The sequence below is a fragment of the Thunnus maccoyii genome, chromosome 4, assembly GCF_910596095.1.
Source record: "Thunnus maccoyii chromosome 4, fThuMac1.1, whole genome shotgun sequence".
Lineage (NCBI taxonomy): Eukaryota > Metazoa > Chordata > Actinopteri > Scombriformes > Scombridae > Thunnus > Thunnus maccoyii.
The window spans coordinates 11,218,706-11,245,759 of record NC_056536.1 but is presented as its reverse complement, the minus strand read 5'-3'; the positions used below and the strand labels follow the sequence as shown (position 1 = coordinate 11,245,759).

The window sequence follows — 27,054 nt, the reverse complement described above, 5'->3', positions numbered from 1 at the left end:
ATAGCCATAAGAACATTTTTAATTTTTCCTTGATGAGCACCAAATGCTTTTGGTGCTTTGTTACAGGCAGGAATTGATCCCTGCACACATTTTCAAATTTATGTTTAGTTTTTTCAAGTTAGCAGAAATGAATGATAGACTTAAGTTTTCATAAAAGACAAACTTTAATCAATCTAAAACTCCACCAGAGAAATTAAACACAGATTTGTTTGACTTTCTACTTTTGTTTTTGTTTTATAATTTAATCTTAGGCCACATAGGTCATCATTGTCCTATATAACTGCAACCAAAAACAACAAGAAGGTGAGATAATAATTTAACTTTATTAAAAATGTACTTAAAAATTTCTGATGTAAAATTAATTTAATATCAACACATGCAGCTGCAATTAATGAATTTTACTGAAAAATTCACATATATTTGCCAAAACTGTGTCCATTGAGAAAGTGATTGTTTGGACCGCTTCTATGTTTTGATTCCACTTATGTTGACTTTTCTTGTAAAGTCACTTTAACTCTGTGATTCACCTTTTCCTTCTCTCTTCTGTCTTCATCTCTTCATCCATCTCTGTATTTCTGACTCGTAGCAGCTGGAAGCCTTGACCGCAGACGAGCACCCATCCCGTCTCTTCTCTCTTCTTCCTACTCTCACAGGAAGTCTTAAAACTCCTCTCTGCTTTTCCCCCGCTGTCACTCTCTGTTTGATTTCTACACTCAGAGGCTGTCTCTTCTGCCTTCTCATCAATCATCTTACAAATTAGGTCATCTGTCTTGCTCGCTGCTTCAACCGGTTCTCCCCCCTCATCAGCTATTTGTTTGTTACTGAACCTCACACCTGTCTTACCCATCATCTCTAATCCCGACTGACTGCCTCTCCCTGCCCAAACTGTAATATCCTGCTCAGGCTCAAACCATGTCTTCCTCTTTTCATCTCCCTCCATCACCTGACCCTCCCACACAGCGAGTCCTGCAGCATCTGCAACGTGGGAGTACAGCGCCCCCCTGTGGCTGATCCCGGTACTGCAGATACTCCACAAGCAAACCCTCTGATCTGGGGAAGTGGAGACCATGAGTCCCGGGCTCAGGAGCTTCAAGGCGGTCAGAGGGGCAGCATGGGCCAACGGGATGTGGGACTGGGTGTGGAGATGAAGATAAAGATGGTTTTGGGGTTGTGTTTGTGGAGAAATCTGCGAAAGCCCACTGCTGCCCCCAGTGTTGTCATCTTCTGGGTACTGCACCCTAATCGTGGACACTGTCAGCTGCCCATCATCCCCTCCGCTAGCAACAGTTACCAGGCAACCGCCCCCTTGTTGTCCCAGTTTCTCTGCCCAAACAGCCAGTGAGTTAACGCCACTCTGGTGGGTGGGAATGTCGAAGCAGGGGATTGGTGGAGTATCGGTTGATAAGGAAGAAGCTGCAGTCAGATCCCACACTGCAATTTTCCCGTCTGTTGCAGCACTGAAAAGCAGCTTATACCTGAGAAAGAAAGGAAACATTATTGGACATGAGAGATTGTGTTCTCCATGTTTTCCTGTTGGAAACTAAAACTTAAACTTAAATATTCTGAGCTCTCTTTATATTATATTCCACAGTTTCATCTGCCAGTCACAACTCTTTGCTGTAGTGTGCTTTACAATGAGACCAGGGTTATGAACAGCAACCTTTTTGTTTTAGGTTCATTATTTTAGGGCTTGTACACAAAAAAAGTATTATCAATTAATATTAATAATTAATTATTGCTCACCGGTTGCCTTTTCCATCCTCCAGGCTGCAGGTGGTGACACTGAGCACACAGCGCTGGTGGTAAAAGGTCTCCCACAACAAATCAATTTGACGTTTAACTTCACTGACTGAGAACAATCTGGAGAAGACAGTAATGCTACACATGAAGGACAGTACATATCTAAAGCCACATTCAAGTTATACACACATTTCAACTTTCTCTTACATTCAGTAACAATCATCATCATCACTACCACTTTATGAAGAAAACACTCATTTGAGAGCATTAACACAGTAGGAAGACATTCTGTTTTTACATGGCTGCAGGTCTCTCTCCAGCTCCTGAGAACAAGTTTTAGATGTGTGGAAAACTTTTCATTTTTATATGACAGACACTGACCTGACAGCCCCGTCGCTACAGGCCAGAGCCAGAAGAACACAGTCTGTCTTCTCATCCACCACTGCTATAGACATGTACCTGAAAACACACAGGCACAACGTGTGAGCCTGGGTCAGAGGAAGATTTAAAGGGGGAAAGCAGGGGGTGCATTCAGCTTCAATTAGAAAAAACTGAAAAGATATGTTTGAGAATATATTCTTTTCTTGATGAAGATGGATGCTAGAGTGAAGGACAGAGATTACTAATAAGATGTTAGGTATAGATAAAGAAGTCCATCTTTTTATGGGTGAAATTCCCTTTATACTGTACATGTGCAGAAAATAAGCCTGGGTGATGGGATGACACAGCATCTTTTTCATGTCTGCTCATGTCTCCTCCATTGCAACCATTAACTTGCCTCGTTTCAGGGTCCATTTTCACCGTCTTGTGTCGGTTGCGCCTTCTCTCCCACTGTTCATCCAATCGGTGACTGGCCACCTGGATCACCTGGCAGGAAGGAGCCAGTCTCTGGCTGTCGTAGCCGATCACCAGCCGGTAACACTGCATTTGAGCGCGGCCGCCGGCTGAGACGAGCAGGGCAGAGAGAGACTGTGATTGGCTTTCACGCGTTACCACCGTCACTGTCCGGACGCTTGAGATGTGGTCGGTAATAACTGAGAGAACTTTGACGCTGCTGGAGTTGGGCTGTACTGCCAGGACAGTTAAGCTAGTGTCCTCTCCGCCTGTCACCACTATCTCCCATTGCCCCGCCTCTCTCTGCAACCCCCTTACTTCATCTTTTCCCTCAGTTCCACTCGTATTTTCAGTCGTCCTTGTTTGAATCTCATTAATTCCCCTTATCCTCCCCAGCCTGCATACACACCCAATCCCCCTCCCATGGACACCCTCTCTCAGAACCCACCCTCCAGTCCTTCCTGCCCTCCCAGCCCAGCTTGGTGCCTCTCCAGGTGGTTGGGAAGCCAGGACAGCCCCCTGCCTGATAAAGACAAAAGCCCCATATCCGGGCCAAACCCCTTTCTGGGACGGCCAGAGACTCCAAGAGCGATGGCCCCCACCGCAAGAAACCGCTAACAGTCTCTCCTGCTTCACCGGGTCCCAAACCACAAATTGGACTGCATGGAAGCCGAGGATGACGAACCTGGCTTCTCTTCCCTTGTTTTCCATCTGTTCTTCTTCGTCTCTAAAGCTTTCCTCTACGGCAACTTCCAGCTTTTCTGTCGAATGTTGTTGCTTTGTTTTATATTGGTTCTCACATTCATCTCTAACCTCCTCCTCCTCCTCCTCCTCCTCCTCTTCTTCCTCCTCAAGGATTTCAGGTTTCAGAATCAAAACCCTCTCCAGCCACTCCATCCCCTTACAGGCCCGCTGGACTCTTAGAACCTCAAGCTGAAGGCCATCACTGTTCTCTGCAGTCCTTTCATTGCTTTTTTTTCTACTTTCTTCAAGTTTTTCTGGTGGTGTTGGACGCACTCTGAAGACCCTCACGCAGCCGTCCCTCCCTGTGCTGTAGAGCAGTCCCTGGTATTCATACACTGAGGTTACACCTTGTTTTCCGTGCACCCCAAACAGACAGCTCAGTGGCTGCAGCGTTAGGTCATCATCAGTTTGTTTCAGCAAACCTTCATCTTCCCTCTTTTGCTCAGATTTTCCTCCTTCCTGAAACAAAAGCAGGGATCCTCTCCTGTCCCCGCACACCCACAGCGACCCATGGAGGCACACTGAAGCCGTCAGCCAGCGTTTGGCGCAGGGGGGAAGGAGGAAAGAAGGAAGAGAATTTACACTTAGTGACAGAGAACAGTTTTCATTTAATTTCACCTCTATACACCAGCGATAGACAAGTCCTTCAGCACCTGATGCTAGCAAATACATGTGTTTTCCTTCCTCTTCCCAAATAAGACTGTGAATCTTCCCTGATCCAGCTGTCAGAAGGATTCCAGACTGAGGATGAGAGATGGGGAAGACCTGTATGGACCCCCTGAGGTTACCAACAGCACACAAACTAGCTTTAGCTGTTGAGTCTTTCACACCGACGGTTACTGTTTCCATCACACAATAGGACTGAAACTCAGGAGTCCCTTGCCACACCATCTCCCACTGCCCGTCACTGTATTGATAAACTATCCCTTGATCAGTGCAAACCACAAACTTACACTGGCTCCAGCTTGTGTTTTTATCCTCTTCTTCTGCTATACAAACCACTTTAGGCATACCTTGACCCGTAAATTTCAGGTCATTTAGCTTCTCTGTCACTGTGTCCTCCATCTTCTCCTTCCTCTCCTCACTCTCATCCACCTTCCACAACCTCACCCCTCCATCCGCTCCCCCTGTAGCCACCCATCTCTCTCGGGTTGCTTCGTCTCCTGTTCCCTCACTGATCGCCAGTGCACGAACCCCCCCTGCTCGATGTCCCTTCAGTGTGCGAACCACCGTCCCACCTCTAGCCCAGTCCCAAACTAAACAGGCCCCGTCTTCCCCAGCGCTGAACACTTTCCCTGGGGAGAGACGCACAGAGAATACCCTTGCCTGGTGTCCATATAGGACCCGTAAACAAGCCGGATTCAAGTCCCCACATTCCCCCTCGGGGCCCCCTAAAGCACCAACACCCCACACCCTTACGCTGCGGTCATCAGAGGCTGAAGCCAGCCATCCTTTCTCCTGGAGGTAGGAGATGTTGAAGATGACCCCGCTGTGCCCCAGCAGACGCCTTTCAACTGGAGCTTTTTGGTCAGAATTGTTATTTTCTCCTCCTCTTCCTCCTCCAGGCTTCCAGACAACAAGCTGGTTGAAGACAGTCCCTCCTACTAAGACAGTGTCCGCCCAAGATTCATGTACCAGTAGCAGGGCAGAGTATAGCAGACACCCCTCCACACAGGAGCGCTGAACCAGGACATTTCCTGTACTGATGTCCAGGAGAAGAGCACTATTGTGGGCTACAGCCACACAGAGAAGTGATTGTTTGTCTCCAGAGAGCCAGCGGACATCCAGGGCCCAGTCCTGTAGCTCCATGAGGGGACCCAGGATCTCAAAGCGCAGATGCTCCCCATCATGGAGCCTCACCAGCCTTACAGCCTTGCCTCCAAACACTGCTAGGTCATAGAAGTTGGGCTCTGTTGTGGAACTCAGACCTGGAAATTGACAGACGAGAGGGGACTTTGTGAATTTATGTGAGCGAACAAAGACAGTAAACAATTTTTAAAATATCCCGTCAATGAAAAAAAAAACTCTCCCTCAACACAACAGAGGAAATTCATTTGAAAAAGTGAAAATCAAACCATCTTTCTTCTTCCCGCAAGATCCTGTGACAGAGCTCTGCAGTTGAAATGCTGACAGGATTCTTGGTCTTATCCCGTGTATTCTGTAGTGTTGGAGCACGCTCAGTGAGGCACAGGATTTAGGGTGAGGCTGGAGACTGTACACTGTCAAGACTGGACCCTCACCTGCCAGGAAAGGATTACACAAGTTAGGTTAAATGTGTGTTGTGCAATCATTTATTAAGTTTACTGTAGTGCTGCCACCCCATATAAAAGGCAGAAGATGTTATTTAACAGTGGAAACTTTTAAAAGGATGTTGAAAAGCAGGTCGGCAGGCAGGAGCATCTGCACAAAAAGGTGATATTTATTAACAAAAATATTAATGAAACAGAGGCAAAAATGAACCCTGGGAAATTCAAAAAATAACTTAAGTCAAACCAAACAAACAAAAAAAAATCTGCAGCCTCACAGCAAGCTGCCACCTACTCCCTTCACTACTCCCTCTGATATTTTAACTTCTCAGCCTCACCTAACTTGGGTATGGGGTGTAGTATGGGGGTGAGCCACACAGATACTAGGAGCATACAAAACACCACACAATTATAAACACTGGATTTTTCTGTTACTGCTGACAATCACAATCTGCTAAAAGCATACAAATAGTTCATAAGTGCACCAAGTTAAACCAAATGTAATTTACTACAGAACAGTCTTACCTATCTTCCCACATCCTAACACATCTACCACCAACAACACAGGCAGAACAACTGGATAATAATAAACAAAGATAAACCACACAAATCATCCAATGTATTCCCTTATTAAAAAGCCCCAACTGACAAATTAACAGAAACACTGACTGAAAATAATGACCATTTGTCACACAAAATAATGATAATATCAGGGAAAAGGGCCTAGAGAAAAGAGAGAGGAGCAGCCTTTTCACATTTACATTCACACTAAAACGTGTAAAAAAGCAAAATAGTAGTGACTTTGAGTATATCGTGGCTCATAATGTGTTAAATCAGTATTGGCCAATATGGAGAGGAAAACTGATTTCTTTGTGTCAATGAACAACAGTATCAGTGCATCACTGAATTAATTGCTTGTGTGTTGATAGTCTGAACACTGCTGCCTACCTGACAGCAGAAATGCATCCTGAAGGAACTCCAGAGCTGTGACTGGAGCTACCAGGGCTGCTGTCTCCATCTCTTAATGACCTGTGACTTTTTCAGTGAGGACACATCATCAATGGTGCCTGAAAGACATCGAGTGACAGCACACGCTTTTTTACAGATGGCAGAGTCAGAAAAGATGACAAACAGCGAGTATGGTCGGTGGCAGTTTGACTATAAAATATGTTGATGACGGCTGTCACCATTAGCTTTTCACTTAGCCAACACAGCTAACAGCAGGGACACTTCTCATGCTTCTGGGTGGCTACAAACCCAGCAAAGTAACTTTTCAAGGTAAATAACGATTCCATTACATGCTTTACTTACAAAATGCCTCAGAAACCAACCACAGAGATGTGTTTCAAATCTGCATTAAAACATCTTTATTTTTCATCTACGATCCAACATGTAGTCCTCGTGTGTTTCTGCTCTGCCGCGTTTTAACCAATCAGATTACACTGTTGGTTTCCTGGACGCTGATTGGTTAGAAAGAGAAATGAAACACGTGACAGAGCGCCGTTGAGTTGTGCTGCATTTAGGTGTTTTCTGTAAAAACATAGTTTGGCGGGCATGTTTTTACAGATGCATGATAGACTAGTTATTCTATGTTCCTTTCTTCAACTTTCGTTGACACTTATTTAGACAAACAAGTGCATTATTTTTAACCACAGCAACAGAGGCGATCATGCTGTTCCAACACATTCTCTCATTTGCTGAAGTAGCTCGATATACCAAATGCTGCCTTAACTTTGACGTTGTTTCTTAATTTGTTTCAGAAGTTTTTTTTTCTTATTGTACAAAACTCCATTACAAACCTTTTTGGCATATTTCAATAATACAAAACATACATTCACGTTGAAACAGTACAAAAGACAAACAAATGACATAAAAAGAATAAAAAACATGTTCAAGCACGAAGTTAAATTAAGTTAACTAAGAGTAAGGATCCTATTCAAGCAGCATAAATAAATCCAATAGAGAAAAATGTTTCAGGTTGTTTCTGTCTGTCATGCATTGAGGAGATTTTGCAGATAGCTTGAGTCCATTTTTCCATCAGTTGATGTCGGGCTTCACCTTTAAATATTTACATCTATGTATTAAGTGTTTACTCAATAAAATCAAGTTGTTTACCAGAAAATGCAAGTTTTTCTCCTTACTCCAGCTTTAATAATCATCACTTTAAAGGTTGCAGCAATATATCTTTAGATTGAAGCAGTTCTGAAATGAAAGCCAAAATTTCCTTCACTGATTCACACTGGAAGAAAATATGTTCTAGAGTCTCAATATCCCTCTCACAGACAATGTCAATTTGTTTCAGAAGTACGTAGTAGGCTAATTTCAAACAATTTGCGCAGTGGTACAATCTCAGACCATGGGAGCTTCTGAGCAGACCGTGAACGCATCAGGAGGTAAGAGGTTGCGGCTGGCCGTGAAGCAGCGGTCCAGCCAACTTCATAGCTAACTATGCCTGGAAAATGTAAATTTCAAGACTCCTGGCTCTCAAAGGACATTTATAAGGACTGGCTGGTTAAAGACGTCCAGGATATTCACTTCGCCCGATGCAGGGCCTGTTGTAAATCAATCAAACTTCAGACCATGGGCGAGGCTGCTCTCACCAGCCACGCAGGGGGAGCTGGCCACAAAGCAGCGGTCCGCAAGCTGGTGGAAGGTAGCTTCACTTAAAAAAAACAGGTTAAAAAGAAGTAGTTCTTAGTGCATGTAATACTAACCCAGTCGTCGTGGTTTATTCAGGTGGTGTGTGTGTGGGTTGTTTTGTTGTGTGCGCGCGCACGCGCGCGCGTATGTGTAGCCACCACAACAGTGGAGATGTGCCAGTGTTGAAACATCTGTTTCAGAGTTTCAGGTCATCACCTGAAGCTTTTCCTTCTGTTTCATATATTCAATATGTGCATATTTTAGATTTCTATCTGACAACAATAAATACACCCTGCAGTGTAACGTTAGTATAAATCATTTTAAAAAGTTGTGATATATAGTAATGTTTCATGGTTTCACTGAGTTTCTACTTTACATCTTTAGTTGAACATCTGCAGCCTGCTGAAGTGTCCTGATGTTCCTCTTCATATCATCAGCAGTGTTGATAATATGTCATAATTATAACACCGAGCCCTTATTTGTTTATTTATTATTATTTTATCTCAAAATACAATTAATCTACCTATTAATAATAATTAATCAATTAATACTTCAAGTAATTAAGGTATTTTAATGGAAATTCTCATTGGATCAATTTATGGTTTGTCATTCATTAATTAATACCTTAGACAGGTCATAATTTTTCAATTAAGGCAGAATAAATTAATCTAAGTAGCTTCTTTTTTTACAAAATAAAAAGCCTGTTAATCATGTAGGAAACCCTGTAAACCCCTGAATATATCAGAATGCATCAATGTATCCATTAATTAACATTAACACCAAATATGTGGTCACCCTGGATTTTTGGGCCGATACTGGATTTTTGAGCAAAATGCGGTACTGTGTAAAGGTGTTACATGATGTTCATTACTTTTAGTTACTTCTTACATGACTTCTTGTTTTGCTTTTTTTTATAGAAATAAAACCGACTTAGTTCATTTTCGTGTATCAGCGCTCACATTCATCAAATAAAAAAGCTAATTTGCAAAATACTAAGTGTGTTATCAATACTTAGCTGGACGACAGACGCTACAATTACAAACTGAAAGAGTCACAGCACAGAGTAGCAGAGTGAGACGTCTGTCCTCCCTCCTGCTCTCTGTCGTAAACACACGGAGCTGTTAGCGAGCAGCTGCTCTCATGTCTCCCCGGGTCTCGGTGCTTGTTTTCGGCAGAAACTCTCCCGCTCTCTGCCTGCTCTCAGTGTGTCTCTCCAGATAGCAGACCGGTTTCTCTGGTTCTCGTTCTAAGCAGCAGTTGTCCTTTGGCTCATCTCCGTGTCTGTGTGTGCCACAGATCGGTTGTACACAGAGCACGACCCGCTGTCAGCGGCCTGAAGCCCACCATCACTAACTCTTAAATAAGAGGAAAGCTAAATTAAAAGTCTAATGTTAAAGATCAAAGTAAGCAATCTACAGAAACTGAGCATCATTGACAAATATCTTATCTTATAAAATGTCTGGTGTAACTGGTAACACCGATGTTGTCAAGAGTTTATTAATTGGTGAGAATATTTCCTCACCGTGGCATCCCCCTGGCGCTGAGAATTTACTTATTACCTTTAACAGCCCCTAAAGTGTTCACAGAGGCTGCCAGCACTTTATAAGTTTTCTTGGTGTTTACTTCTAGTCCCATAAGTTTTTGGGTTGTGTAATGTTCATTTGTGAAATAAATCCAGAGTTTAGAGTGAAATCAGAGCTCCTCTTTTCCCTTGCCCCCTTCACAAGACGAGACCTGAGATCAGAAAAAGCTACAAAACTGCAATGGTGGAATTTTTAGGGATTAATCCTGCTCAAGGACACTTCAGCAGGGTGGAAACTTAGAGAGCTCGAACTTAAATCCTCCATTTGAAAGATTCTCTACCATCTCACTTTATTAACTTTACTCCCCAAAACACCTGCGGTTAGTCAAACACGAGTCAATCGTTTGTCAAACTATTAAGGAACTCAGTCAGGAAACAAACTGAATAATCCCTGAAATGTTAAAGTGAAAGTGTTTAAGTGTAGGAATTACTATGAATTATTTTGAGTATTGAAAGCTTTTGTTTTCAGCGTGAAACTACTTTAATGGGAGTAAATTTGAAGTTGACTTTGTGGACTTTTCTTATTGCTTAATAACTGATGCTGCAAGGTTCATTGGATACATGCTGTATGTGTTTTGTTGCAGCTGTGTGTGAAGAGGATGTTGTACCTGCGTTCACCAGAAGGAGGCGCTCTCTGCTTATTTTCCTGAAACACATTTACCTGCAGTCCCTCCCTGTGTGTCTGCTTCTCTCTCTCTTTTTCTCTTATTAACAGGCGGTTTCATGATGATAAACGCTGCTGGGCAGATGAATGGCAGCGTGAATCGGGTAAATATTTAAAAGTGGTCGTTTTGGTTTTTCATTTATTAAAAGCGGGAATTTCTATTAAGCAGAATTTAAACCAAAGATGAAGCTCAGTTGGAACAGCTGATATTCATGGACAACTGAGACACTGAACGCTAGAGATGACAGATGTTCCACCAGCGTGAAACAATCACTTCAAAAACACACTCGGTTGTCTCCTTCTCAGGCTGAGGACAGCAAGGAGCAAGTGGCCATCTGCCTCCAGCGTCACGCCTTGGACAGAATCACAGGGAACGACTGGTCAGATCTGCACCACAGCCCCACCGCCAACTCCAACTCCCACAATGCAGAGCTGCAAGATGTGACATTTCCTGCTTCCTACTTCACAGCACCAGGTACCCACAGATGAAGATCTGCAAGCTCCCACTGTATTTGTTGCCTAGAAACACTTGCAGGTGAACTTTGTGTTGGCAAATATTGGTGTCAGCCTGGACCCTAGAATTAATATGTTTATATGAACTGTGATATTATTATATGAAAATGATTAAGGCAGGACTCTTAATTAAGAAGCTGTCATGTAAACAGCTCTGAATGATTAGATTTAGCTTACTAAGATCATTGTTTAGGTCTAAATTATTGCGTTTCTCTTTCATTAATTGATATCAGTAATGAAAGAGTTACCATAATTACCATAATTGATATCAGATCTGGCATATTCCAGTCCTAATGGTACAATTAAAGCACATCTTAAACATTTTAAAGTCCCCCTCCACTCAAAGATGAGCTTCACTGTGCAGGATGATGTATGTGCAGTTTGACACTAGAAGGCTGTTTTCACATTTGTTTGGGAAAGTTTCTCTGTGCTCACCAAAAAGTTTAAGGGGTGTACCAGTGAGCATTATTTGTGACATCAGAACTAGTTTGGAGCCAAAGGTGGTCCATTATGACTCTTCAATGAAGTAGGAGACATCATGAGTCCAGCGGTTAAACCTCTGAAATGAAATATATGCATTTATATTTGGGGGGAGAGGTGGGGGTCTTCAACATAGTTTAACTGTAAACGTACCACTATATAGCTTTAAAAAAGCTACACAAAGGTCACACAAAGCTAATATCATGACAAACTGGTTGAAAACTCATTAATTATGCTCTTCAGACTGTGAAGGAGAATAAACAACCTATGTTAATTTCATGTGAACCAGGTCAAAAGTGGCGTAACTAGCCGAATGTCTGAGGGAACTCAAAAGAATTCAGCTACATCTGTGTAGTATTTTTTCTTATCAAATTAAAGGAAAGAAATGAAAAATGAATGATGAAACGCCCATACAGGTCATGAGTGGTTTGATGAGTGTGTGCTGTAGTCGTGACAGTCACCAGATCTCAAATCAATTTAATAGCTAATGAACATCATCAAACAACCAAATGAGGAAACACCTTATGAAGACAGTTCATAGGTGTTTTTCTTTAATTTGATCTTGTGATTAGTGGCAAGTCATTTGTTGGTTGTAGGTTTCTGATTTAATAGTTTGCAGGTCATATCGCACGAGGGATTGGCGGGGTTGCTCCAAAATCTACGAGGAAGTTTCAGTCGATTTTATTTTACATTTCACCCCAGACTGCAAAATGCATCAGGAGAAAGTGTGGCACTTTTACAGGGGGAGGAATAGGTTGTACTTAGATACAAACATGCATTTAAAAATAGATATTGGACCAGTATACTCAGGCACACAAGGCTCACTTCACTGACCATTTTGAACTCTTGACTTCCAGGCACCTCCAGGCTCGTCAGCCAGCGTCTCCTCTCGTCAGGCGGCGAGGCGGAGGAAGTGGGCCACCGCCCGGCTCAGCACGACACCGTAGACCTGTCGCGGCTGGAGCACCAGCAGAGAACAGAAGCTCTGGAGCAGCAGCAGCAGATGAAGATCCTGGAGTGGGAGAACAGGATGAAGGTGCTGGCGTGGGAGCAGGAGCTGATGAGGGAGAAGAGGAGAGCGACGCGGCAGAAGGAGAAGGCCTTCAGGATGAAGAAAGCTTACTACAAGGCCAAGCTAAAGAAGATGGGCGAGGATGTGCCGCTGTCTTCCTCCAGCAGCAGCGATGAAGAGGAGAAAACGTCCAATCCAACAGGATGAACTGATTTTTTTAAAAGCTTGTTTCATTCTTGTATTCTTTTGTCTACGTGCCATGGAACTGTTACTATTTTTATACATTGTTTTTTGTACTTAAAGGCAAAAGGAGGATTCTCAGTTGCCTCATATCAGCTGTGCTTTGCCTTTTCTACACAAAGAGGGAAAACTACTTTTCCTGCTAGATGAATTAGACGTCTTTGATTCTTTTGTGGTAGAATGAAATGGTGAGAAGCGTATGACAATGACCCATTAAGTACTGTCACTTAAAAGCAGTAAGATTACTTGGGTTGCAGACTAAAAAGTACAAAAGTAGCTCTTTTTAAGACTGAATAACAGTTAGTTTATCCCACATTTCTAAAAGAACTACCACTTTACAGCTCTCCCTGCTGTCACTGAACAATACACGAATTACTTTGCACACCTTGTAAAAATGCTTGTGAACGGTGTGAAAGAGTTAAGATCAAAATCACAACGATCTGTTTGGTTTTATCTGTTTTTTTTCACTGTCACTGTGAGACAAGTGATGTTTAAGGTGACAGCTTCTGTAAAGGTCAAAGCCGATTTTAGGGAGGATATTATTTCAAAGAATGTACTAAGATGACATCTGCAGATGAAGAAATTACATTCCTAAATGGACAGAACCTTTAAATAGAGATGAAAACATTGTACTTGCATTGCTTTTAAAGCGCATGTTAGCCTGAATACGTATGCTTAAACTTGTTTTCTGTGCTTTGTATCGAAATCTGCTTTTAATACAAAGTGGAAGTTTACTACCAAGAATCCAAGCAAAAAAACTCTGAATAATGATTGTAGAAACATACACTACATGGCCAAAAGTATATGGACACCTTACAGCCATATGTGTGTGTTGAAGATCTCATTAAAAAAAAATATGGGCATTAATATGCGCTGCTGTAACAGCCTCCACTCTCCTAAGATACTTTGCAGAAGATTTCGGGCAGATGAGAGTTGAAGAGTCTCTAATGTCAAGGATCACTGGAGCTGTTCTTGAGGCTCATGGTGGGCCTTTGTTTCTTTAAATAAATGGTGACATTTTGACAAATATGCTTTTTGACTTTCTTGCTGAAATGTAGATGAGAAGATCAACACCACTTTTGTGTCTTAAGTATGGAGCTAGAAGTAGAAGCAATTAGCCTAGCTTAGCATAAAGACTGAAGGCATGGAGAAAACAGCAAGTCTGGCTCTCCCCAAAGCTCAAAAATACACCTACAACATCCCTAAAACATAAAAAATAATACATACATTGTTTAATAGATGCTTAAATGTTTCTAGACTGAGTTATGTGCTCTTAACTATTTTTAACTTTGGGCAGAGACAGGCTAGCTGTTTCCCTGTGTTTCCAGTCTTAGCTAAGCTAATTGTCTCCTGGCTCCAGCCACTCAACGCAGAGACATGAGTGATACATTTGTGATTTATTTTATCTGTATGTTTCAGAGCAAACGTGTCTTCTGTATTTTACTAATTGAAACAACATTTCTCATGGACTTGCAACCAAGTCATACTGCGAAAAACTGGAGCATAGATCAGTTTTTGTCTCAGCCCCTGCAGGTTTATCTGAGGACTGATGGTAGCAGCTGGGTACTTCTGTCTTGAGCTGCATGTATCAAGGTGGCAGCTTAACATCTCTGACGCCTCTGAATGTGGCAGAATACTTTGAGTGTCAAAACAAGTCAGAGAGAAGCTTCCAGAAAACCGTGTCCCTCTGTCAGGATATTTTCTCTGCTCAGCTTTTCGCACCTGGAAATGTCTGTTCTCATGAATATTAAACATAAAACCTCTCCCTCTCTCTCTCTCTCTCACACACACACAAACACACACACACACAGGTTTACTTAAGTCACTTTTGGGGTATTTACAGATTTACATTCATTTCCTGGAGGCTTAACCTAACCCTAACTCTAACCAGTGACCCAAAAGTCAGTGTTTTACCAGTTGGGGACAAGGCTTTTGTCCTCAATTGCACAAGTCGCCCCCAATTAACTGGTCTTAAGTCTGGTGTGTGTCCCTGAAGGTGACTTAGTCATACCCACACACACACAGAGAGAGAAAGAGATTGAGAGAGAGAATAAATACAAACACAAACAGCCTTGTAGGAATAAGTCTTTTTTTTTAATGTCAAACATTTCTCTTGTTTCCGCGGTAACAGGGGAACAGCTGTTTCCATGCCGCCGTCCCCTTGCCGACGGCGGGAAAGAAGGCATCCCATAATTAACACACAAGCTAACAAAGACAATCTCCCATCCCTCCTCCTCCTCCTCCTCCTCTTCTCCCCCACTGTCTCACTCTGTCCTTCTGTTTTTCTTTTTTTCAGAGCACATCACAACTTATGTGTCTTAACTCTTAACTCACAGTCTTTTTGTCTCCCCTCTCTTTTATGGCTCCTATTGGTCTCAACCAGATTAACCTTGAAGCTGGAGTCAATTTAACCGCTACTCACAGCTGTCTGTTGTGTGTAAAAGCTGATAAATGACCGGTTAATAATCTGATATGGTGCTTGTGAAGCTTCAGCCTTTGATCTAAAGAAAGTGAATGGGGAGAAATTAAGTTTAGTTTAGTTAAGATATGTTTAGATATGTTGTCAGGAGAAGCTAAATGCACTTGCAAAGGATTGAAAATTGGATTAACTGGATTACTCCAGATTTCACCCCCATGGTTAGATAAAGAAAACCAATTCGATAATTGTATATTTTGCATGTATGCCAGCGTTTAAATGTTTAAAAGCTCAGTGTCCTCTTAAGGATCTTTTCTTAACATCGGATTTTAATTCCAGGAGTAAATAGAGACGTAATTATCTTCACATTCTCCTCTTTTCTTGTTGTCCATCTGTGAATTTGTCGCAGTGAGAGACTCCGATCATAAGAAACATTACATGTGAAAAAAAAGGAACATTTGGACAAAAAAAAAAAAAAGAAAATCACACATTTCATTAACAACAGGCTCTTGTACAAAATGTCAACATAAATAATTAATAACAATGTCGATAAATTATTGATAAATAAAATAAATCTCATGTCTGTACAAGTAAAAGGTACTGTCAGTTGAAGATAAACGGATCCATGAAATAACATAATGGAGCAGCTTTATGAAAGAATGACAAGGAATCAAAGATTTTTTTTTTTTCAGGTGTACTATCCCTTTAAGAGACTCGTGGTTAGCGTTCCCCTGCAGGAGCACTTTTTTTGGCAATAGTTTTGTCACAAACTGATTTTGCTTGTCACATCCCGGAGACATGGGAGTGACAGCACAGCGGTCAGAGCTGGGAGATATGCGCTTGCGAGGTGTGTGAGATGTGTTTGTTTTTTTCTCTTGTCTGAATTTCCATCCATTTCTGTGTATTTTTTCTTTTTCTCTGTGATGAGTAACATTTACGCCTTCTTCCTTGCGGTTACATTTTGCACACAGTCATGGTTTCTGACCCAATTTGCTCTCCTTCCAACCTTGTCTGGTTTTGTACCTCCTGATTTATTCTTATGCTCACTGTGTTCTATTGTAATCTGTAGCTCCCTGCCTTCTTGTTTTTTATTCACTTCCAGTTTCTATCTGTTTTTACAAATGATCTCCGCTTGAGGACAAACAGGCAACACATTTTGGCAATACAGAAACCCTATTTTACCTTCAGTTTTTGAGACCCACAGCAATTTTTTCACTACAAAAAAACAGTTATGTTATCCACAATCCCTTAATCCCTCTGAAGGCTGGTGGAGACTGCCTGCATGTTTCCTTTGCTTACAAATGCCTGCATGTTGTTACCTTAACTCAGCTGTGAGAAAGGAACAGCTGCTGATGGAAAGACCTGCATCTCGAAACCACTTAGAGGCTTTTAGCGCTGACACAACTGACATCGTCGCCTCTGCAAACAGGTACGCTGCTGCAGAAGCTACGCTGAATCTTGCTAAAGACTTTGTGCAGCAGTCTAAACACGAAAAAAAATATCTGTATTAATGTGCTCTGATGTGAAACTCCTCATCAATGACAGCTCGTGTTGGATGATTTTAAGCCTGTAAGTGAAGTCAGGACTCGACAGATTTAGAGCTGGCGCCTTTTTTTCTGTGACATTTTTTAGATTAAAAGGATATTTTGAAGCAATTTCCCAGCAACTGTGTTCAGCTTTGCGATTAGAAAAATTCTAACAAGGGATTCCTGCGCTACAGACATGAGCTCCAATAAGCACTTGCTTATACACATGTGCAGCCAAATAAAACTCCACAGTGGTTTATGTTGTAGCGCAAATCAAGGGCCTCATTTATAGAAACAATATCTCACTTTAACCTTGTTTCCATGGCACAAACATTTAAAAAAAAAAAAATAATGAATTCAACAAAACTGGGAATTCCATCTACAGCGTTCACACCCTGCACAACTCATTTCCATCACAGAAAACTGGAGAACATCGACGTCTCGTACTGATTTGAAGCAGTTGTCCCTTTGGCTTGAATTTGCACAGAAGTTTTGCATGAGAAGTGTTTATAAATGAGTCTCCTGGATGCTGCCGGAAAAGGTTCGGCTTGCTCCTGTGGCGTCTCTTGAGGCAGGTTGAGTCGTGATGCATCAAAGTACAAAATACCTTGAGGACTTTTAAATGGTTGTTACATGATACAGCCTCATGCAGAGAGGCAGAGAAGATATCTACCTTCGCCCACCAGGTCTCCAGAACACTAAAGATACGGTCTTGTAATATCAATCGACTGATATGGTCTGGTTCAGACAGCACCAGGCACAAAGATACACAGACAGATGACAAGGTCACATTCATATACAGCGGAAATTGGATCACAAAACAGCACAATCTCCTGAAAGAGGTGATACTTTGACACTTGTGACTTCGCTTTAACAACTGAACCGCCAACTCCAAACCTTCGTGTTGTGTCTTAGCTTAAAGTTGGACATCTTTCTCCGCACAATCATCTTGTTCCATCAAAATCTCTTATAATAATCCCTTCCTCTATTTACAATCACTTCTCGCTATTTTGATATTTTCCCTTCAACCACGTCTTGTGGTTTTCGATAATCTCATCAGATACTATTGCCGGACCCCCTGTCGCTATACACAAAGTTGATGGGCATGAGGAAAAGTTTCTGAGGAAAATGGTTTTCGGGGAGAAATTTGGGGATTTTTTTTTTTTTCTTTGTGGGGGAAATCTCTCCCTCAGCAACGAACAAGACTGCACTCACACCAACCTCGCGCACAACCTCACACGGACACAATCATTAAAAAAAAGAAAAAGAAAAGAAAACATCACAAGAGATTTCTTCTTCATCTCCTATGAAAAAGATACAAAATGTATAAAAAATGTTATTTACAGTCTTTTCTTTTTTTTTTTCTTTATGATGGATCTTGCCTGGATCAGGCTGACTTTTGTGTTTGAAATCTGAGGAGTTTGTGTTTGTCTTGAACAGTTTTTAGGTAGAAGAGGTGGTTGACTCATCGTCCAAAGAACCGTCAAAGATTATTGTAGGCGGTGGGACTCGAAAAACTTAATTTATACAGTACAACCCGCCCACTCGCATCCTCCTGTATCCTCAGCGGACGCTCTCTTTGTCTTACTTTCAATCCATCTCTCTGTCTCCTCTGTCCCAAGTTTGTTTCTAGTCCTCCGAAGTCCCAGGGTGCCCCAGTGTTTCAGGACCATCCATGACCTTTGAACTTGTCCCTGGTGCCCCAAGCACTGTCGCAATGCATAAAAGGATATGGAAGCTGTCATCAAGACTGTCCTTCACTTCTGTTGGCTCTGAAGTGAAGAAAAAGGAAAGTGAGTCATCAATAACTTTACACAACAACTCCTCCACTGATTTTGATTTCTCTTCCATGATGACGATGAAAATACAGGAGCAAAATGGAAATGAGGTGTTGGAAGCAAAAAGACAAAAGAGAGACAAAGAACGCAGAGCTGGAAGACAGAACAAAACAGACTAACACACGAGGGACAAAATGTAAAAGAAGCTGAAAAGTAGGAAGTGGAAGTGAGGGAGATGGGTTGCAAAAACAGGACAGAAAAGATAGTAAAGGAGAAATAAGAGAGATGAGGAGAGTTGAAGAGTGGAAATGATCTCCATGGAGCTGCTGAGTAAAAAGAAATCAGTCTGAGGAAGAGGAAAGAGGAGAGGGAAAGGGGGGAGGAAAGTAAAAGTCCAAGATGATGAAGAGTTAAAAAGACAGAAGATGTAAAATACTGTGGCAGGAAGGAACAGGATGAAGGTTATTAAAGACTTACTCGGAGTCAGGGGAGACTTCAGATATGCTGTGGGAGGTGGCAGACTGGGACGGGGAGGGTGAGGGTCCCTGGGCGGAGCCATTAGGCCCAGGGTTAGAGGCAGCGGGGGGAGGAGTGAGGACAGTGGAACTGAAGGATGCCAGGATGGAGGAGAGAATATCCAGGTGTTCACTGGATGGTTGTCGACCCAGAGGGTTTGAACCTGCGACCTGGGGGACAGTCTGACCGGGGTACCTACATGGGGGTGCTGAGTCCAGTCGTCCTCTAATGTGAGCCGAGGGAGGGAGCTGCTCTTGCTGGGGCTCCTCGGAGATCGGCGGAGGAGGGGAGGAGGAGGGAGGCTGCTCGGGGTGTGAGGGCTGGCGGGGAGGCAGAGTGCGGAGCCACTCCCGACACGGCTGGGCCTGGGCTCCGACTCCGTTGGTCTCCAGCTGCTCTCTCGACCTACTGCTCATCAGTGCCCCCCCTAGGTGCTCCCGGGATGAGGCCTGCCGTCGAGTTAGCGTGTTCAGCTGTGACCTGGATCCGCTGAGGTATCCCTCCATTCCTATTCCAACAGCTCCCCCGTTTCCGCTCAAGTCCTCCCTCGAGGCGTGGATGCTGCCTGTGTGGTGGTTGTCCAGTCTGTCCCTGGATCCTGTCAAGTTCTCCCTGGATGATGAGGCTCGCTGGTGATCTAGCCCCAGACCCCCAAGCCCTGCTCCCTGCCCCAGTCCCAGCTCTCTCCTCCTGGGTAAGAGATCCAGGTTGTCCCTGGAACCCCGGGAGTCCAGCCGGTCCCTCGACCCCCCAACTGTTTGCCTCCCTAGCGGATCCCTGGACAGCTGCCTCCGGGCCAGCGAGTCCAGGTGCTCCCTGGAGGAGTAGCGGGAACCTGGCTGAGAGAGAGAGCCGGTACCTCCACCGGCGCCAGCCGTGGCAGAGTACATGCGACCATAGGAGGCTGCAGGAACACCCCGGTGGCCCAGAGTAGACGTGCGGTACCAGTTGAGCTCACTGGGGGCCCGGCCCACAGTGGAAAGACCCTGGAGCGCCGGGGGACAGCCAAGACGATTCTTCAAGATACCTGGGAGGAGAAAATAAGAACGTGAGAAGGAGAGGTGAAGGCATCAGTGGCAGAAAAGGAGAAAGAAAGAAAGAAAGAAAGAAAGAAAGAAAGAAAGAAAGAAAGAAAGAAAGAAAGAAAGAAAGAAAGAAAGAGAAACTTGTAGAAGGGATGAGATTCCATTAGAAGGAGAAACAGGACAGGAGTGCAAAAACTGCAAAGGTATACAGGGGTTGAAGGTGAGGATGGAAAAGCAGGAGGTAGAAGAAGAGTGATAAGGGAAGAAGGGAATGAAGAGAAAGTGAAGGAGAAGGATGTCAAGAAAAGTGTAAGAGCAGGAGAAAGAAGTGTTTTGGAATTATTAATGACATTTCTGGGCCTTTCTACATGTTGTGTTAACATTTTATGAATCAAAATACCATCTTGGGTCTGAGTAATCTGGATGTCCTGAGGCAGACTTAAAAATAAGTCATGCAACTCAAATACATACTGTATCCTGCTGAAGTGTGGCCTCTTTCTTTTGTGCCCTAAAATGTCACTCATGCTTTCAGGCTACATGAGTGATGTCAAACTTCGCCTGCATTTCTTACTCACTCTCAGTGTGTCCTTGTATGTGTGGCGCACCTCTGCACATGCCAATTTTGTATGTATGTATTCTGAGTACACATATGGTGTCACCAATGCTTTTAGGGCCAGATTTAGACCTTGACTGAAGCACCACACTGTGTTGTTTAAGTTATTTTTATGCACAGGGGCCACTCCAGCTCTGCTCTGCCTGCTCTGATGACTCCAGCTGATCCCAGCCCTGGAGTGTGGTGCAGAGGTACACAAACATAACCTGAAGTAAAACAAAAAAAATCTGGATGAATTCAGTGGGAGAGGGCACTGCTAGGTCACATCAAGAGTGTATTGAAATAATTAAAATGTTTAACAGATAATCTGTGTATACAGCAGCAGTATAAGTATAAGTCTCAGTTATTGAGCTGAGTTTTGAATGCTGCTTGGTTGAGTCAGCTCACACAGCTGACATCTCCTCCATCTTCCTGCTGGCAAAATGCCCCATTTCAATCCTGATGACCGAGGCTGCATCAGTCATACAAGATGTCTGCAGATTTTTGTTTAACAATAAAGAAGATAAAATATTTATAGACCAGAGACTGATGTCCAGAGATGCATGACCAAAAACCAAACCCTCAACACAAATGTAACAATCATATGACACAAGTAGATATTTATAGAAACCAAAAAGAAGAAAAAAATACCATTTGCTAATCATTGTTTTAACTACATTGTTTTATACATTTGTTATCGTACTTTTTAAAGGTGTGTTTCATATTGTCTTAATTAAAATCTTTGACCTGATACCTCATTATACTTACAGGAAGGAGAAACCAAAGATTAGAATAATATCAAAAGCAAATCCAAAATGTCAGTATGCCTTTAGATTGTGTTTATTTGTATATGTGTGTGTTTATGTGTCTTCCTCACCCTTGCGGTGCCTGTGCGGCTGGGTGAGGCCGCTCTCGTCTCCACTAGTGAGCGCTGCATCAAGCTGGTTGTTGTTGGCTGCGTCCTTGCTGTAATCTGCCCCCAGGGGGCGCTCTGAGCCCCACTTTTGAAGGGTGTGTGTCTCACACTCCTCCAACGCTGGCCAGTAAGACAGAAGGTCATTGCCATCCAGATCTGTCACACACATAAAAAAAAAAAACATGTTCAGGTTACCGTTTTCAGTGACAGTTCATGAGGTGAATTCTGTTGTTACAAAAACTTTCCCAACATACTGGAGATGTTCTCATGTCAATAAGCCATGACACAAGTCATTGGTTGATAAAGCGAAAAAAAAAAGTTCCTTAAACCGGTGATGAAGACATGAAAAAGGTTGTGAAGTGGACAAAATCATTATTGTTACTGTCAGGACTAATAGAAAATCATTTATCATGAAAGCCAGTAAACAGCAGTTATGAAAAGAGGCCAAGATTTTTTTATGCCTCATATTCATCTTTATAATTTGTGTTCTGAATTAATTTTGTTGCTGCATGTGCATTGTGACCAACACAAACAGATGTCTGTATCAAATAGCAGGTGTCAGCAGACAAATAGCATGTGTTCATTATGATAAATCAGCCAGGGTAAATTGAAAATGTCATATGGGAAGAGAATGTATCAAACTAATGCATATCCTGTGAACAGGCAAAATCCAAGCACAAAGTGATTCATGCATGAAATGTCACAGATGAACATGCGATGGTGGAGGCCCTCGCAGCCATTCGACATGTGAGTTTGTTCTCATCTGTGACATCATCAACCCTTTGGGCCAATAAGCGTAATTTGGAAAATCTCATTATGTAGTGGCGACATCATCGTTTAACTACATTTTATCAAAATATGATCAGTAGTGTCTGAGACTTGTTAACTGAGTACATGGATGATGAATACATAGTGCTGCAGTATCAATTCATTGATAACTGCTCATTTTTGTCTAAACAATGTCTGAAAATAGTGGGAAAAAAAACCCTGATAATCTCTCTGAGCCCAAGATGAGATCTTTACAATGCTTGACCAACGTTCAAAGAAATTAAATTTACAAATTATGAAAAACAGAACATTTTCAAATTTGAAAACCTGAAGCCAGTGAATGTTTGACTTTTTTGCTTAATATATTAGTTAATGATTAATTTATTATAAAACTGATCCAGATTCATTTCTGTATATCAACTTATTGGACAATTATTAATCATTCCATCGCTATAAAAATGTTACATCTTTATTTTTTCTTCTCTAACATGCTCTTAAATAAAAAAATAAAGGGGTTATAAAAACACACTATTGTTGTTGTTCTCTCTTTAACAGATGTCCATTGAACACAGTTATGCACATTCCTACCTCGGTCTTCTAACATTTGACAGCTCTACTAAATCAATGTGGGGTTTAATGCTTTGTCACAACAAATAGGAGGCCATCTTCAAAAAGAAGTGACCTTTCAGTAAAAAGCCCACATCCCTCAGCACTGCTCATCAAAGACATGTACTGTATGTTAGGGTTAATACTCCTGTCAGGGCCCCTGACCAAGACACTGGCAAAAGAACTGGAGTTGGTCTGCGGGTGCTGCAGTGCGGCTGCCCGCTGCTCTTGTCAGTGTGTGTGTATAAAATGGGTCAAATGCAGAGGATCAATACTTCTTCTACTTCTTCTCTGGCCCTTCAGTTTGACTGCACTGATGAACTGATTGGACTCTACTGGCCATCTGGATTCTGTCCACCTCCATTAAAACTGACAGCTCTGGTCCATGTTTCACTCTGAATAGAGTTCATGTGATCCAGATGGCTTATTAAGCTAAGAATTGATTACTTATATGGATTTATAGATTTGCACAGGCCTGGCCTTTTCTCATAATGAAATATTTCACAGAACAATGTATATGCATGACATTTATATCACATACTTTCAAGTGCATAAACTCATGTATTATGCATGATTTGCAAGTGTATAAGAAGAAAGAAGGTATTGATTAATTTATCAGGCACTGACATTTCCTCTCGTTGTGTGTCTGTGTGTTTTGTGCCTGTATGTTTCTACGTGTCTGAGATAAAAGAGTGCGCTTTTTTCTACAACATAGACTTCAATTGTTCAACTCTACCGGTCGACTGGGACCTTTCTGTGTGGAGTCTGTATGTTCTCCCAGTGCTTGAGTGGGTTTCCTCCCCTGGTTCAAGGGCATGCAGGCTAGATTAACTGGTGACTCTTTACTGCCCAAAGGTGCACAGGTATACTGTATATGATTGTGAATGGTTGTTTGTCTTTATGTGTTAGCTCTGTGATATCTTGGAGACCTGGACAGGGTGTGCCTCGCCTCTCACTCGACACTTGATCATTACTGGCTTTTAATTGTAAGAAGAAATGCCTTAAAAAGCAAAAAGGGGAAAATGTAAAGATAAATAATTTGATAGTTGCCAAAGTGGTCACCTACCTTTGGTACCATTGTGGGTGGGCTCGGTGAGCAGACGCTCGCTGTGATTGGAGCGTTTGAAGCGCCGCTGGATGCGTCCACGGAGGCGGACGTTGTCCTCGCTCTCAGAGGAAGGAATGGAGAGACTGCGTTCCTCCTCCATGGAGAGGTCTGAGTCGGAGTCCGAGTCCTCACCTGGGAGGACAGAGGGAAAGACAGAAGGAGGGAGAGAGGAAACAAGTGAGAGAAAGAATAAAAAGAATGAAGATGAAGATTATAATTCTCCATGGGTTGTTGTAGGTATGTGTGCTTGATCTCTGGTGAAATTCATATGGAGAAAAAGAAATAAGGATTTTATACTGCTCGTTATAGGTGTGTGTTTGTGTGTGTGTGTGTGTGTGTGTCTGCTTATTCCGGTGTTTGTGTGTGTGTGTGTGTCTGCTTATTCTGGTGTTTGTGTGTGTGTGTGTGTGTGTGTGTGTGTGCTTACCTCCGTCTCTGTGGAACATAGCTACATCCAGGTCTGTCGCTCCGGTATGGACGATATTTTGTTCCAGAGTCTGACGAGCCAAAAGGTTTTCTCTAACAGGGAGAGAGGAAAGGGGTGAATACACACACAAACACACACACACGCACACGCACACACACACACACACACACACACACACACACACACACACACACACACACACAGTAGCATGTACTGTTCATAAACACACACACTCAGACACACATAAAGACAGACAATCACTGATCCATAAAGCCACAAACAGCCACTCTCCGAGTACATTAGTGTTGCTCTACATACAGTACATTACATTGTTATATCTCATCTTCTTCATCTTTACCCCACTGACCCACAAAATACACAACAGTGAAGGGATTTCCTGCCTGAAGCAATTTTATCCCAAATCCAACTGCTGAACCAATGAAACCTGACTGTTGAACCATGTTTATATCCGAATGATGATTTATCATTTGTATATTGCTGGTATTTACCTGTTTGCTCTTGAATTAAATGAGACCTTAGTCTAGTCTTATTTTACGCTAGTGGCCATGGTGTGGAGGTGTTTCATTCAAGCTAATTTCTAGTAAAAGTTGTGAGCATTTGTGTGTTTATATACCTAGCGGAGCTGACAGAGGAGATGGTAGAGGTTCCCAGGGTGATGCGGTGCAGCCCACTCTGCTCCAACAGAGATGCGTTGTGATAGGGGTTCTGTGCCTGAACACACACACACACACACATACGTGAGGGTTAGAAAAGTGAGGTTAAATTCAGAGAAATGAGAAATGAGGGAGAGCAACATTGTTCAAATAATGTTAGATCACCCTGTGCACTGAATGATTGAAAGCCAGCCATTTTGCCCGTCTACTTTTTAATAGAGGGTTCATTTTCAGTTTCATGATGTAAGGCTTCTTTCTGATACAGTGGTTTTCTATCCATATCCTAATAATAATAGATGGTTACTTATACATACAGCACAACCCATCCGAGGTTCAAAACAGCAAACAGCATCATGTTTGTGTGTCTAATAATAGTTTTTGGAAGGTCTTGTCAATTTGCCCCAGATGACTTAGTGATGGATTGGAAGAGCTTTGAAGAAAATGGGGTTAAAAGGGTGGAATTAACTAAAACACACTCACACACAGGCATGCACGTAAACACAAATGTCTCACGAACACACACATCCAAACTACATATGAATTTAACTGGACAGGAGACGAGATTAAAAGGGAATATGGAACAGTGAACACACACACACACACACACACACACACAGGCACTAGCACAGAGATAATGAATGATTTTAAAAGACAGGCTAAAGAAAACTTGGGTTACAGTTCAGTGAGCTATGAACTAATAAACACACACACACACAAGATAGAAGAAAGAGTGAAGTACATAAGTGAAGGCTAGGGTTACGGATAGGGTTACACACATGCATGCACACACACACACACACGTGCGTGCGCACACACACACACACTCTAGATAAGCAATGCACAGTGCTTTTGTAGAAGTGGGCTAAAGAGCGGGCAGGGCTGCACTGGTCGGTATATTGTTTTATCTGGGTCAGCCACAAACCCTGAAGGCAGAAGGAGAGGAGAGAGGGAGGACAAGAACGATGGATGGGTGGGAAGAAGGAGGAACGGAGGCAGGGGTGCTCTGTGCTGTCTAGTAATGGACACAGTGAGTACGTGCATCTTGAAAACAATACTGTAGAACAGAATAAAACACGCAGTAGTAAATGGTGTTAGGAAGCAGAAAGTCAATTTACAGCTTCACATCAGGGACTTATATGTATCCTGCAAGTCGTTAATGTGCAATAATGATAATCCTATTATAATATTATAGCTCATGTAAATGATCATTTTAAAACTGTATATTGTATATCATATACTGTTTATTGCATTCTTGTTGCACTGTTGAGGACGTGCTGTGTAAATGATTCCAGTAACGTCAGTTCAGAGGGAACTGATGTCAGATACCAGATGACAGTTTGTTGGGTTCAAATGAACTCCTGTGTGTTTGCCTGTTTGGTTCAGTTTGTTTTGGCTGATGTGAAAGCTGTCAGTCAGGCAGACTCTGTTTGTGGCGTAAAAGCAAAACCGACCACAGGATTTTATGGTAGTAGATATGTGATTTTAACATGAATTCAAAATCTAAATTACAATCAAATCTATCGTCTGTCCTTTCTTCCTTCAAGTCAACTTACTGAACAGGTGTGAAAGCGCCCAAACCCAACTAGAGACCATGGGTATGTGTAACTCACAGCGTTCTGCGGTGGTCTTGGTGGGTCTTCTCCAGGGCTCTTCTTACCCAAACAGGCAACTCTCCAGGCCTCCTGAACCTCTGAGTTGAACACAGTGAAGACCAGCATCACTGACAGACCCTGGGAGACAGAGAGAGATGACAAAATTAGCTGCACTGGCAAATGAGCGAAGTATTTGAAGGTTTTAATGTACAAGATTGTTAGACTACCCAGTTCAGCTGTATATTCCAAAAAAATGCTATCAGTGAACACCAAATAACATGACACACAGTATGTTGAAAAATGTGAAAGCATTAGTTTATTGAACGTCAGTTGACTGAGTGCTAGAGTAAACCAACATTTATTTATATGGTAGAAAATGAAACGATTACTACTTTAAGCAAGAATTCCTCGGCTA

The 27,054-nt window shown here is 42.4% G+C and overlaps 3 protein-coding genes across 4 annotated transcripts in view; 1 reads left to right on the top strand and 2 right to left on the bottom strand.

Annotated features, from left to right (window-relative positions):
• Positions 1 to 145: 145 nt before the first annotated feature.
• On the bottom strand, positions 146 to 7,013 carry wdr6 (WD repeat domain 6). The gene is given in 9 exon segments (XM_042410235.1): positions 146 to 551; positions 554 to 1,475; positions 1,744 to 1,860; positions 2,122 to 2,199; positions 2,519 to 3,330; positions 3,388 to 5,246; positions 5,394 to 5,558; positions 6,513 to 6,631; positions 6,876 to 7,013. Coding segments are annotated over 8 exon segments (4,092 nt in total). The 5' UTR covers positions 6,583 to 6,631; positions 6,876 to 7,013; the 3' UTR covers positions 146 to 482.
• A 909-nt stretch (positions 7,014 to 7,922) lies between these two features.
• Positions 7,923 to 13,706, top strand: LOC121896385. Its single transcript, XM_042410233.1, has 4 exons — positions 7,923 to 8,217; positions 10,502 to 10,554; positions 10,757 to 10,925; positions 12,301 to 13,706. Exons 1-4 carry the CDS (start codon positions 8,013 to 8,015, stop codon positions 12,660 to 12,662), a joined length of 789 nt encoding a protein of 262 aa, XP_042266167.1. The 5' UTR covers positions 7,923 to 8,012; the 3' UTR covers positions 12,663 to 13,706.
• Positions 13,707 to 15,804: 2,098 nt separating this feature from the next.
• The window catches only part of celsr3 (cadherin, EGF LAG seven-pass G-type receptor 3), a 109,744-nt gene continuing 98,494 nt past the window's right edge, over positions 15,805 to 27,054 (bottom strand). For both annotated transcript variants that reach the window (XM_042410229.1, XM_042410230.1), the window contains 7 exons: positions 26,658 to 26,777; positions 25,008 to 25,105; positions 24,374 to 24,465; positions 23,905 to 24,078; positions 21,426 to 21,620; positions 18,893 to 19,958; positions 15,805 to 18,409 (listed from right to left, as the gene is read on the bottom strand). In XM_042410229.1, the coding sequence (XP_042266163.1) occupies positions 18,382 to 18,409; positions 18,893 to 19,958; positions 21,426 to 21,620; positions 23,905 to 24,078; positions 24,374 to 24,465; positions 25,008 to 25,105; positions 26,658 to 26,777 (1,773 nt within the window). In that variant the 3' untranslated portion in view covers positions 15,805 to 18,381. The remainder of the gene's footprint in view (positions 18,410 to 18,892; positions 19,959 to 21,425; positions 21,621 to 23,904; positions 24,079 to 24,373; positions 24,466 to 25,007; positions 25,106 to 26,657; positions 26,778 to 27,054) is intronic.